Source organism: Biomphalaria glabrata, chromosome 1 (genome assembly GCF_947242115.1).
Source record: "Biomphalaria glabrata chromosome 1, xgBioGlab47.1, whole genome shotgun sequence".
NCBI lineage: Eukaryota > Metazoa > Mollusca > Gastropoda > Planorbidae > Biomphalaria > Biomphalaria glabrata.
Window position 1 is genome coordinate 36,100,030 of NC_074711.1, and position 12,389 is coordinate 36,112,418.

Consider the following 12,389-nt stretch of genomic DNA (forward strand, 5'->3'; position numbering starts at 1 on the left):
GCTCCTAACATCCACCAACACTGTAATTAAAATGAAAGAAATAATGAGACTCATAAAAAAAACGTATGGAACCTGACAGCCTAACAACGATGACAAGGGAACCTATTCTAAACATAAATACATCTGGTCAGTGAGCTTATAGACTCAAAGACATCCTTAAGTCGACGTTATAGACGCGTGTGAAGATGGAATTTGTCACACACATTAATTCCCTTAAACTTCTTTCCGGACTTTGCAAAGAGAACTGAAGAGAGAACTGAATATGTGAGAGCTAACTGCTAAGCAATCAATAGCATATGTCATTTCATTCAAGTATAAACATTCGCCTTTACTTTCGGTTTAAATTGTAATACATTTAAATCCGCCCAACAACCAAATACCTAAAAAAAAAACGGCTTGTGAAATAAGTTATTACAAGATTTAAGAAAAACAACAACTGTTAAGACTTTCTTTTTCTGCTGATTAGAACTTATTTGAACTATTTTGAACGGTTAACTTTAGCGTTAGTTCATTCACTGAGTGGTGATAGTTGTTTTATAAGTGCATGTGTCCCAGAGTTTCTGACTAGACTTCCCCTGGCCACTATTTCTTTTGAGCTTTCTCGTAGGCTCTTGTGTTGAATAAGCTTAGGATTGTCGCAGTCCAGTTCTACCGTGTCATTCAGAAGCCATGATAAGTTCTACAATGTTATTTAGGCAGGTGATTTATTAGTTAAATGCAATCATAATTTTACTTCTAGACCAAGCGCATACTTAAGGCAACTTGAAATAATTAACACTATAGATGGCTAGTTTTCATTATCATAGATATTGATCTAAAACAGGGGTTCTCAACCTGTGGATCGCGACCCTCTTGGGGGTCGATTGACGATTTGCCAGGGGTCGCCTAAGACAATCGAAAATAAGGATTATTATTGTCTAGTCTTCTATTGCTGTATGTGTATGTGTGTGCGGGGGTCGCGGAAGAGTGAGGGATTGAAAAAAGGGGTCGCCGAGCATAAAAGGTTGAGAACCGCTGATCTAAAACATTTTGTTTAAAAAAAAATAAAATAATGTGTTAAAACAAATTTCTAATCTGTCCATCGTCTGTTAAACGTTGGCGAATAGGGCGTTCGCGCCCATGTCTTTTAAAATCGGGAGTGGGAAATTGTCCCTTTACTTTTTCACAATATTGATGTAGTTGTTGTAGCAGTGTTGTAGCAGTGTTGTAGCAATGTTTGTGCAGACAAGATTTATGATGTCCATTGGAGTGATGCACCAAGACGAATGGATGTTTACACTAGTTCGTGGCGAGCAGGCCCAGGCCCTGGCTGATGGGAGAGAGGTTGCAGGGGGAGGGGGGTAAAGGTTGAATATATTATCCCCCCCTACACCCGGACAATTCGGCACCCTTCCATCCCCTCCAGTTGCAATATTTCTTCTGACTCAGCCACATTAGCACAGAATACTTAAGTCAAGTATGTTTATACACAATTTGCAATGGCTAATACTGAAAAAAAAAAGTGGTACGGTTTAAACGACAAGGATTACATGATAAATGTCGACAAGAAACTTGCTACAAAAGACTTGAAAAGACAATAAATACAATAAAACTACGCAATATCTGGGTTCGACATTGTTCACTTTGTGTATCAAAGCCATGAAAAACTTATATTTCGTTAAATTGAAAAAAAAAACATATTTTAAATTATAGCTACATAGACAATCATCTAATGTCTCTTTGTAGTTATTGTGACAGTGCTCCAGAAAGTCAGTCAAATCTGACCGTTGGTCAAAAGATTGTCTCGACTCGGACATGACGTCCGAAGACGTGTGAGGGCAAGAGGGAAATGAAAAAACGGGTAAGGTAGTGACCAGAGCAGAAATCAATTTGACAAATCATTGAACTGGAGAGATTTGATCTGGTCCTAACAGTCATGAAACACCGCCTTTACAGTCCAATCTAGTGACCGCACAAGTTTGTGTACATTTATAAGTGTCAATATAATCTTACAGTGTAGTGAATGTGTTGCTAAAACTAGGTTAGGACAGTAGAACGCAATGGCTCACTTTTGTTGCTTTTTCATTACAAATGACATTCCTAAGAAAATGTTTTCGGAGTTTCACTAGAAGTTTGAGAGAATGGCGTGTTGGAACTACTTAGATTGTCTGCTGTGTGTCAGAACTATAAAACTTCACATAGCTTAGCCTCTCAAGATTGTCTGATACGTTTCTAGAGTTTATAAGTTGACTTTGGCTTTATAGAATTCTTAGTCCTCCTTTTTGTCCTCCTATGAGCGTGCAGTAAAGTTCCCATTCAAACCTTGCGATCTATAGGGCAGATGATGTAAAGGTCATCTGTGTCTATGGCCAACGGTTAACGATAGTGTCATGTGGCCAGCACAACGACCAACCGCCTTTACATTTCCCCAATGAGAGTGCAGGTGACTGGTAATTCTGTGGACAGAATGTTTGAAAAATAAAAAAATAAAAACCCCTTTCAAATAAAATAAAACGTATACATGAAACATTGTCATTGACTGTTCAAGGCGAAAGTTTATTTGGTTTCCATGGTGATACTTCAGGAAAAAAAGAAAAAACTACAACAAAGACAAATTCTGTAACTAAACCACGTGACAAGATGGGACCAATAAGATTCATCTTACTGATGTCACAACTATTCAACTAAATAAAAGTTACTTCTTAGATGACCTTCAGTTCATGTAATATCTTATTAGAAACACACATTTAAGATAAAAATTTACTGTTTAGAGAATGGAATTTAAAAGAACATTTAACATTTTTAAATCAATTAATTAAAAAAAAAATCACTGGAAGTATTTTTTTTTAGCAAGAATAATGTGTATCCACATCTGTAGAGTGACTTAAAATGTGGTCAACAGTAAAATTGTGGTCATTAATATATAGAGAGAGATAATATATGTACAAATCAGTAGATGGTCAACATGGCGGAACCACATCACTTTATGACGTAACATACAAAAGTCTCTAGTCAAAATGTAAAACTAAGTGAACCGCATCGCTCTAGCAACTAGACACGTAGAATGAAGACAATACAAATAGAATAAACACAGACTTACACATTACAAGCGGAATAGACCAAATACAGATGGACTGAAAACATATTACAAGTAGATTGAACATCAAAAGTATAGAAACACGAGTAGAAGAAACACAATATAAGTAGAATGTATATAATACAAGAGTAGTGACCGTAGATCTCATACAAACACAATGAACAATGCGGACATGGTCAAAATATTGACTCTATCAATAGTGTCTTAGGAACTGAGTTCAGATGATTTAGCGCCTTTACGTGCCACGCAAAACTCAGCAACAATATGGATGCATCATTTCAAACTATAAGAGTAATGAATCACAATACAGATGGATTAATACTAATAATACACAAAGTCAATGTTAATACAAGAAGTATTTATCACTCAAAAGACTTATTGAATTCAAAGCAAGATAAAAAAAAACGGACATAAAGGAATATACCAAAAGTACATAAAGTTTAGTTTTATACCAGATATCCGAAACTCATTAGATAATTCGCTCTTTTCATCTCACAGTTAATAGGATTCACAACTTTCTATGCATAGTCAGCCTCGAGGGACAAATGTTTTGCGTTAGATGTGACAAAATGTGCTTGTCACAACTGGGTCTGCCTACTGGTGTGAAATACTGCACTCTTCCTTTCTCTTTGTAAGACATTTTTATTTGAATATCAGTGTTCGCTAATCGGATGTTCGGCTACATCGAAAGTTGAACAACATCAATAATGTAAGATACATTTTATTAATCCTAAATATGGAACAATAGCCAAATTTTATAACAAAGTATTGTCATACATTATTTTTTATTCAAACAATTGACACACACACAAAACATACAAGTATAGACATGTTGAGATGTGTCAACTTCACACAGTTGTCTAAAAGCTGAAGTGTATGGTGTATTGCTCACTGCTCTATATGTGAAGCGACCCTTCAAATTGGTCACGTGTTTAGCTACTGATTCTGTTTCCTCACTCCAAGATCGTTAAAAACTGGACAGGATTTATTCTGCGACTTCAGCTTTAACGTTTGTATGTTCCTTTGTCTTGTGGACAGTTTCTGTCTTTTGTCTTGACTAGAGTCTTTTTTCAATGACAGGACTGTACAATCTTTGATGTTGTTTTCCCTACGCTCTCTCGGACTGTCTCTTCCTTTCCATGGTACCGTTTCCAGCAGGAAGGTCTTTGCAAGCCCAGAGGACCTTGTTATATGGCTATACAGTTTTAGTTTGCGTTTTTGTTTTTACAGCGGTCAGCAGGTCATCGTGGATCCCGATTGCCCTTTGATACTCTTTCAAATTTATTCTTTAGTAGTGTAAAGGAGTGCTAGTAATCTCAAGACTGGCTCTTGGTGGCAACCTATCTCGAATATTGAAAAACTAGCTTGGCTTTTGTTGACCTCTGATACAGAAACGTTGCAATGTTTACAAACATAAAAAGTTAGGATATACTTACAGATCATACACAGACAAACATAGAAAGTAAGGATATACTTACAGATCATACACAGACACACATAGAAAGTAAGGATATACTTACAGATCATACACAGACAAACATAGAAAGTAAGGATATACTTACAGATCATACACAGACACACATAGAAAGTAAGGATATACTTACAGATCATACACAGACACACATAGAAAGTAAGGATATACTTACAGATCATACACAGACACACATAGAAAGTAAGGATATTTTTACAAATCATACACAGACACACATAGAAAGTAAGGATATACTTACAGATCATACACAGACACACATAGAAAGTAAGGATATACTTACAGATCATACACAGACAAACATAGAAAGTAAGGATATACTTACAGATCATACACAGACACACATAGAAAGTAAGGATATACTTACAGATCATACACATACACATATAGAAAGTAAGGATATACTTACAGATCATACACAGACACACATAGAAAGTAAGGATATACTTACAGATCATACACAGACACACATAGAAAGTAAGGATATACTTACAGATCATACACAGACACACATAGAAAGTAAGGATATACTTACAGATCATACACAGACACACATAGAAAGTAAGGATATACTTACAGATCATACACAGACACACATAGAAAGTAAGGATATACTTACAGATCATACACAGACACACAAAGTTTGTATTCAGACAGTATCAGACAATAAATATTTACTTACAAAACTAACTAAATGATCAAGATGGACTACATAACAAGAAGAAGAAAGACTTTATGTCTGCATGCAGAGAAATAAAGAAAACAAAAACATTGATTAGTTTCAAGTAAATGCAAAATTAATGTTTTAAAATATTCATCTGTCATGTAGTTCTTTCCATATCAGAATCCATTTGGACCAAAACAAAGGTTTGGAATGTTGGGAACAACTAAAACTGAAGCAATACAAAAACATTTTGATTTGGGAAACATTTTGAAACGAGAATAATTGTGAATGTTTAAAACCTAGGACTGAAAAGTTTGATATTTGACCATGTCGAGTACAAAATGAGAGAGTGTCTTGAACTAGGAAACTACATTCCACATTGGTTTGAACAAGAGACAAAGTGTAGGCTGGAGACATAAAACCAAAGATATAAGAACGTTTATCATAGACATAGCTGATAGTGACACTTTACATAGACATTGCTGATAGTGACACTTTACATAGACATAGCTGATAGTGACACTTTACATAGAAATAGCTGATAATGACACTTTACATAGACATAGCTGATAGTGACACTTTACATAGACATTGCTGATAGTGACACTTTACATAGACATTTCAAAAACGTACTTTTCTATTTTGTACATGGTTATTGTCATAATTATTTTAAAATGGGTTATAATTGTATGATCCTTGGGCTTTTTAAATTTTAAAACGAATTTAAAAATAGAGAGATCTCAAAAGATTTTAATTTTCTAAAACCAATAGAGCTCTAGGGTAGGATACTAGTAAGGGAATACTAGGGGATGAAGTTGGATTAGATTAACAAGACGATCAGAATGAGGGAAGCCTACTCTTGTGGTATCGGTCTATAACCATCCCCAGGTCAGTCAAGGTACTATTGTGTTACCAGTCTATAATGTCTCCAAGATCAGTCAAGTCTACTATTGTGTTACCAGTCTATAATGTCTCCAAGATCAGTCAAGTCTACTATTGTGTTACCAGTCTATAATGTCTCCAAGGTCAGTCAAGTCTACTATTGTGGCACTAGTCTATAATGTCTCCCAGGTCAGTCAAGTCTACTATTATGGCACTAGTCTATAATGTCTCCAAGATCAGTCAAGTCTACTATTGTGGCACTAGTCTATAATGTCTTCCAGGTCAGTCAAGTCTACTATTGTGGTACCAGTCTATAAAGTCTCCAAGATCAGTCAAGTCTACTATTGTGGCACTAGTCTATAATGTCTCCCAGGTCAGTCAAGTCTACTATTATGGCACTAGTCTATAATGTCTCCAAGATCAGTCAAGTCTACTATTGTGGCACTAGTCTATAATGTCTTCCAGGTCAGTCAAGTCTACTATTGTGGTACCAGTCTATAATGTCTCCAAGATCAGTCAAGTCTACTATTGTGTTACCAGTCTATAATATCTCCAAGATCAGTCAAGTCTACTATTGTGGCACTAGTTTATAATGTCTTCCAGGTCAGTCAAGTCTACTATTGTGGTACCAGTCTATAAAGTCTCCAAGATCAGTCAAGTCTACTATTGTGGCACTAGTCTATAATGTCTCCCAGGTCAGTCAAGTCTACTATTATGGCACTAGTCTATAATGTCTCCAAGATCAGTCAAGTCTACTATTGTGGCACTAGTCTATAATGTCTTCCAGGTCAGTCAAGTCTACTATTGTGGTACCAGTCTATAATGTCTCCAAGATCAGTCAAGTCTACTATTGTGTTACCAGTCTATAATATCTCCAAGATCAGTCAAGTCTACTATTGTGGCACTAGTTTATAATGTCTCCAAGATCAGTCAAGTCTACTATTGTGTTACCAGTCTATACTGTCTCCAAGATCAGTCAAGTCTACTATTGTGTTACCAGTCTATAAAGTCTTCAAGATCAGTCAAGTCTACTATTGTGGCACTAGTCTATAATGTCTCCAAGATCAGTCAAGTCTACTATTGTGGCACTAGTCTATAATGTCTCCAAGATCAGTCAAGTCTACTATTGTGTTACTAGTTTATAATGTCCCCCAGATCAGTCAAGTCTACTATTGTGGCACTAGTCTATAATGTCTCCAAGATCAGTCAAGTCTACTATTGTGTTACCAGTCTTTAACGTCCACTAGGTCAGTCGAACTCACAGATTGTAAAAATGACCCGGCAGAAAAAACTGGCACCCAGAAAGGTCATCTGTAATATACAGGGGGAACTTAACAGAAGTTGCAATGATGGTGTACACATGACTAATTCAAAGTTGACTTAAGGATTAAATGTATAAATTGAACCCAGGTCAAGTTTCAGTTTAAAAGGAAGATTTGAGAGAGATGTACAGCGAAGAAGCTTGACATGTATATATTGAACATATTGGATATGGGTTAGGGCCTGAGATTGTTTATAAGGAACGTCTGTAAGTTATTAGATATAGCATATTAGATCATTCATTCATTCATTTGTCTCTTTCAGTCGTAGAACGACTATGGTTCATCTCGCACACTTCCTCTTGAAGCTGTGGAGCCCTATTTTGGAGAGACACTCCCATCCACAAATATCGCAGGTTATGGTGGCGTTTGCTTCGGTGGTAGAGGAGCTGGCCATTTCTTCTTCCAGGGCTGAGGCCCATGTTCTTTCGCTTTTCATAGCTTTCTTGGCATATTCGATAACATAACAATAAAGAAGTAAGTCATAGAAAAAGAGACAAACTGAAAAAGTTGAGAGGTCAGAGGCCAAAAGTTCAGATGACAACATAAACAGCGATGACAAGACATGTCAATCCACCCGTTTTGTCGAATGCCACAGAAGTTGACATATCACATGATTGCAGACAAACAAGACACTGCTTCAACAACAACCAGACTCTGTTTCAAAGCTACAGACATTGTTAAGAGGACAAAATAAGCAGAGCATATAATAAAACCAGATTCGAATCAAAATCATTTTTTTAAAAAATTAACACGACAATGGAACAACTGACAATTTTTTTATGAAAGAAAAATGTCATTAGTTGTCTTCAACAATATATCAATGAAAAAAAAAGAGTTTTTGGTCTTTGCTGGTGTAACATATTCCCTCGAACTGAAGGTGTGAACTCTTCAAGAACTATGTACAGACACTTAAACCGAGATCTAGGAATCGTTGCATTGCCTTCGTAGAGTCTTGTACTTGAAATGACAGTCACGTGATCTGTACTGTTTATGAGGCGAACAATAACGGCGATGACGTCATGAGAAACTGTTTGTTTGTTTGTTTTCATCTTGCTGAGTGATTCCGTCGTCACGAATGCTGGGGCGGAGAGTAATGAGAACCTCTGAGGCTAACTGTGTGCAAAACTAGACATACGACCGTAGCAATGACGTAATGAATTCCGACTGGCGCCACATCTGAGCAACCTGAATCAGACCTCGAGTTACTGAAATCTGAAATTAAAAGTAGAACACACAAAAAATATAACTAAGACGTGTTGAAAATTAATCAGAGTGTATAATTAAAACAATTATTTTATAACAATTTCATGTATTGCTATGTTAACAAAGACAATGGAGACTCAGTGTCATCCTACAAGGTACAGTGGACGGAGCACGAAGAAAGAGTGTCCGAAACAAAAACATTTCTTTAGTAAATAAAACAATGGACCGACCTCTCCATTGATATCCTGCTAAAAACAGTTTCTGATGAGTGAAGGAATTCGGTTACGAAAACATGCACAGCACCCCTATGACGTCAGTTAAGGGAAATGTGATGATGAAGTCTTAATATTCTTCTTTAATACAATCAATTATGCAGTTTGTCTGAATGAATAGGGAAGAAGTTTTTTGTTTGTCTATTTACTCTTTCTAAAGTCCATCAAGCTTTGACGTTTTGAGAGGAAACTACGACACAGTCGGATAGAGGTACAAGAAACATTTGGCAGAATGAGTTCAATGCTGTTTCATTTAGAAAGAATTACAACAAAAACAAGCTCGATCTGATAGTGAGCTGTACATTTTGAGAACCAGTTGGCTGTAGCCAATCAGCCAACAAAATGAAGACGTATTACTAGCAGAAGTTGTGTGAGAGTGTATCTAGCAGAAGTTGTGTGAGAGTGTACCTAGCAGAAGTTGTGTGAGAGTGTACCTAGCAGAAGTTGTGTGAGAGTGTATCTAGCAGAAGTTGTGTGAGAGTGTATCTAGCAGAAGTTGTGTGAGAGTGTACCTAGCAGAAGTTGTGTGAGAGTGTACCTAGCAGAAGTTGTGTGAGAGAGTATCTAGCAGAAGTTGTGTGAGAGTGTACCTAGCAGAAGTTGTGTGAGAGTGTATCTAGCAGAAGTTGTGTGAGAGTGTATCTAGCAGAAGTTGTGTGAGAGTGTATCTAGCAGAAGTTGTGTGAGAGTGTACCTAGCAGAAGTTGTGTGAGAGTGTATCTAGCAGAAGTTGTGTGAGAGTGTATCTAGCAGAAGTTGTGTGAGAGTGTACCTAGCAGAAGTTGTGTGAGAGTGTACCTAGCAGAAGTTGTGTGAGAGTGTATCTAGCAGAAGTTGTGTGAGAGTGTACCTAGCAGAAGTTGTGTGAGAGTGTATCTAGCAGAAGTTGTGTGAGAGTGTATCTAGCAGAAGTTGTGTGAGAGTGTACCTAGCAGAAGTTGTGTGAGAGTGTACCTAGCAGAAGTTGTGTGAGAGTGTACCTAGCAGAAGTTGTGTGAGAGTGTATCTAGCAGAAGTTGTGTGAGAGTGTACCTAGCAGAAGTTGTGTGAGAGTGTATCTAGCAGAAGTTGTGTGAGAGTGTACCTAGCAGAAGTTGTGTGAGAGTGTACCTAGCAGAAGTTGTGTGAGAGTGTATCTAGCAGAAGTTGTGTGAGAGTGTACCTAGCAGAAGTTGTGTGAGAGTGTACCTAGCAGAAGTTGTGTGAGAGTGTATCTAGCAGAAGTTGTGTGAGAGTGTATCTAGCAGAAGTTGTGTGAGAGTGTATCTAGCAGAAGTTGTGTGAGAGTGTATCTAGCAGAAGTTGTGTGAGAGTGTATCTAGCAGAAGTTGTGTGAGAGTGTATCTAGCAGAAGTTGTGTGAGAGTGTATCTAGCAGAAGTTGTGTGAGAGTGTACCTAGCAGAAGTTGTGTGAGAGTGTACCTAGCAGAAGTTGTGTGAGAGTGTACCTAGCAGAAGTTGTGTGAGAGTGTACCTAGCAGAAGTTGTGTGAGAGTGTACCTAGCAGAAGTTGTGTGAGAGTGTACCTAGCAGAAGTTGTGTGAGAGTGTGTCCAGCAGAAGTTGTGTGAGAGTGTATCTAGCAGAAGTTGTGTGAGAGTGTATCTAGCAAACGTTGTGTGAGAGTGTATCTAGCATAAGTTGTGTGAGAGTGTACCTAGCAGAAGTTGTGTGAGAGTGTACCTAGCAGAAGTTGTGTGAGAGTGTACCTAGCAGAAGTTGTGTGAGAGTGTATCTAGCAGAAGTTGTGTGAGAGTGTACCTAGGAGAAGTTGTGTTGTGTGAGAGTGTATCTAGCAGAAGTTGTGTGAGAGTGTACCTAGCAGAAGTTGTGTGAGAGTGTATCTAGCAGAAGTTGTGTGAGAGTGTATCTAGCAGAAGTTGTGTGAGAGTGTACCTAGCAGAAGTTGTGTGAGAGTGTATCTAGCAGAAGTTGTGTGAGAGTGTATCTAGCAGAAGTTGTGTGAGAGTGTATCTAGCAGAAGTTGTGTGAGAGTGTATCTAGCAGAAGTTGTGTGAGAGTGTACCTAGCAGAAGTTGTGTGAGAGTGTTTTCTGAACATTTGGATTGGAAGTCATCGAAGTGCTTGGACTAAATTACTCACTACTATATTTTAAAAGTCACTTCTGAATGTTATTGATCGCAACCAGTTGGCTAATTTCTGGACTATCCACAAAAAAACACATTGACTCCAGTTCTCCGGGTAAATATCCAATTGGCGCATGTCTGTTACCTATTGAGTACAGTACGTTATTTCATAGCGCATCTGTCATACTATACTGTAACTATAACATCCTCAGTGTGCTCTGGTCTAGTTTCTTTTGGGGACCTATCTGGAAGGGGTGTATCTGTGAGAAAGTTTCGTGCAGTATTCGGAGTCTCAGCAAACACTACCCAGGGGATTTGAGCTCAATCCTTTTAAATAGGGAGCCAAGCGCTTTATCGCCCTCAACCCCACACCTATCTGTTTGACTCCCCCCCCCCCACCTTTGCCTGTTAGATAGTCTTGTGCTCTAGTTATTTACTTACCAGTTTTCTTGCCATTATGTTGTCCGTATGTCTGGTGCTTGTCCTTGACCACGTTGCTGGAGGCGTGAGGATCTGGGTACACCAGATGGTGATGTTTGGGCGGTAATGTTTCCACACGTCGGACTGTGACAGCTGTCGTCATCCTGGGGGTCGTGGTGACTGTGGTCGTGCCGAAGAGTTGTCGTCGACGTTCAGAGAGTTCTAGAACAAATATGGCGCGGCGTTACACATAAAGTCAAATATAGCTACATCCAAACATAAGTCGCAATTATGTAACCTAACAGCAAGTCATTTTAATTTTTTTTTCTAAAAGAGTTTTAAAGCCCCAAATAGGTTTCAGGGCAAAAAGATGTCAGCTCTGCAAGAAAGTTGAGCCTTGTTTAAAATGACGTCACAAGAAAAATTTGACCATTCATTAGAATATCTCAAACATTGACAAAATTTGTTGAATTTAGTTTAATCATGAAACTGTGTGTTATTTTTTTTTCTTAAAGTGCATTTAGGCAAGTTCAAGGAAGTGATGAGCCCATTATACAGTGGTATCTTCGTTGTGGGATTGATGATGTGGAAGCAGATCTGCAACAGTTTGGGGTTAGGACGTGGAAACGAAAGGCCCAGGAAAGATCTGAATGGAAGGATGTGTTGAAGCATGCCAGAGCCCTCCATGGGCTGTAGCGCCACTGAGATGGATGGATGTATCTTCGTTGTGATTAACTAACATCATGGAAAATTGTAGGATGAACCGAATTTCGTTTGACTTAATGACTATACTAGCACTTTTAGAATTAAAAAAAACAACCAGAGGACATCGTTTAACCTGTCAGTGACGCCATATGACAACCAGAGGACCTCATTTAACCTGTCAATGACGCTTAGGACAACCAGAGGACATGATGTTCAATGACTTTTCAGTGCGTTGAATAAAACATTTTGAAATCAACATTTTTCGTCAAT

General features: G+C 38.0%; 1 protein-coding gene across 7 annotated transcripts in view; it reads right to left on the reverse strand.

The window, feature by feature from the left end:
* Positions 1-2,514: 2,514 nt before the first annotated feature.
* Positions 2,515-12,389, reverse strand: part of LOC106060624 (limbic system-associated membrane protein-like) — a 128,622-nt gene continuing 118,747 nt past the window's right edge. For all 7 annotated transcript variants that reach the window (XM_056034355.1, XM_056034383.1, XM_056034363.1 and 4 more), the window contains 2 exons: positions 11,436-11,636; positions 2,515-8,645 (listed from right to left, as the gene is read on the reverse strand). In XM_056034355.1, coding sequence (XP_055890330.1) covers positions 8,503-8,645; positions 11,436-11,636 — 344 coding nt within the window. In that variant the 3' untranslated portion in view covers positions 2,515-8,502. The remainder of the gene's footprint in view (positions 8,646-11,435; positions 11,637-12,389) is intronic.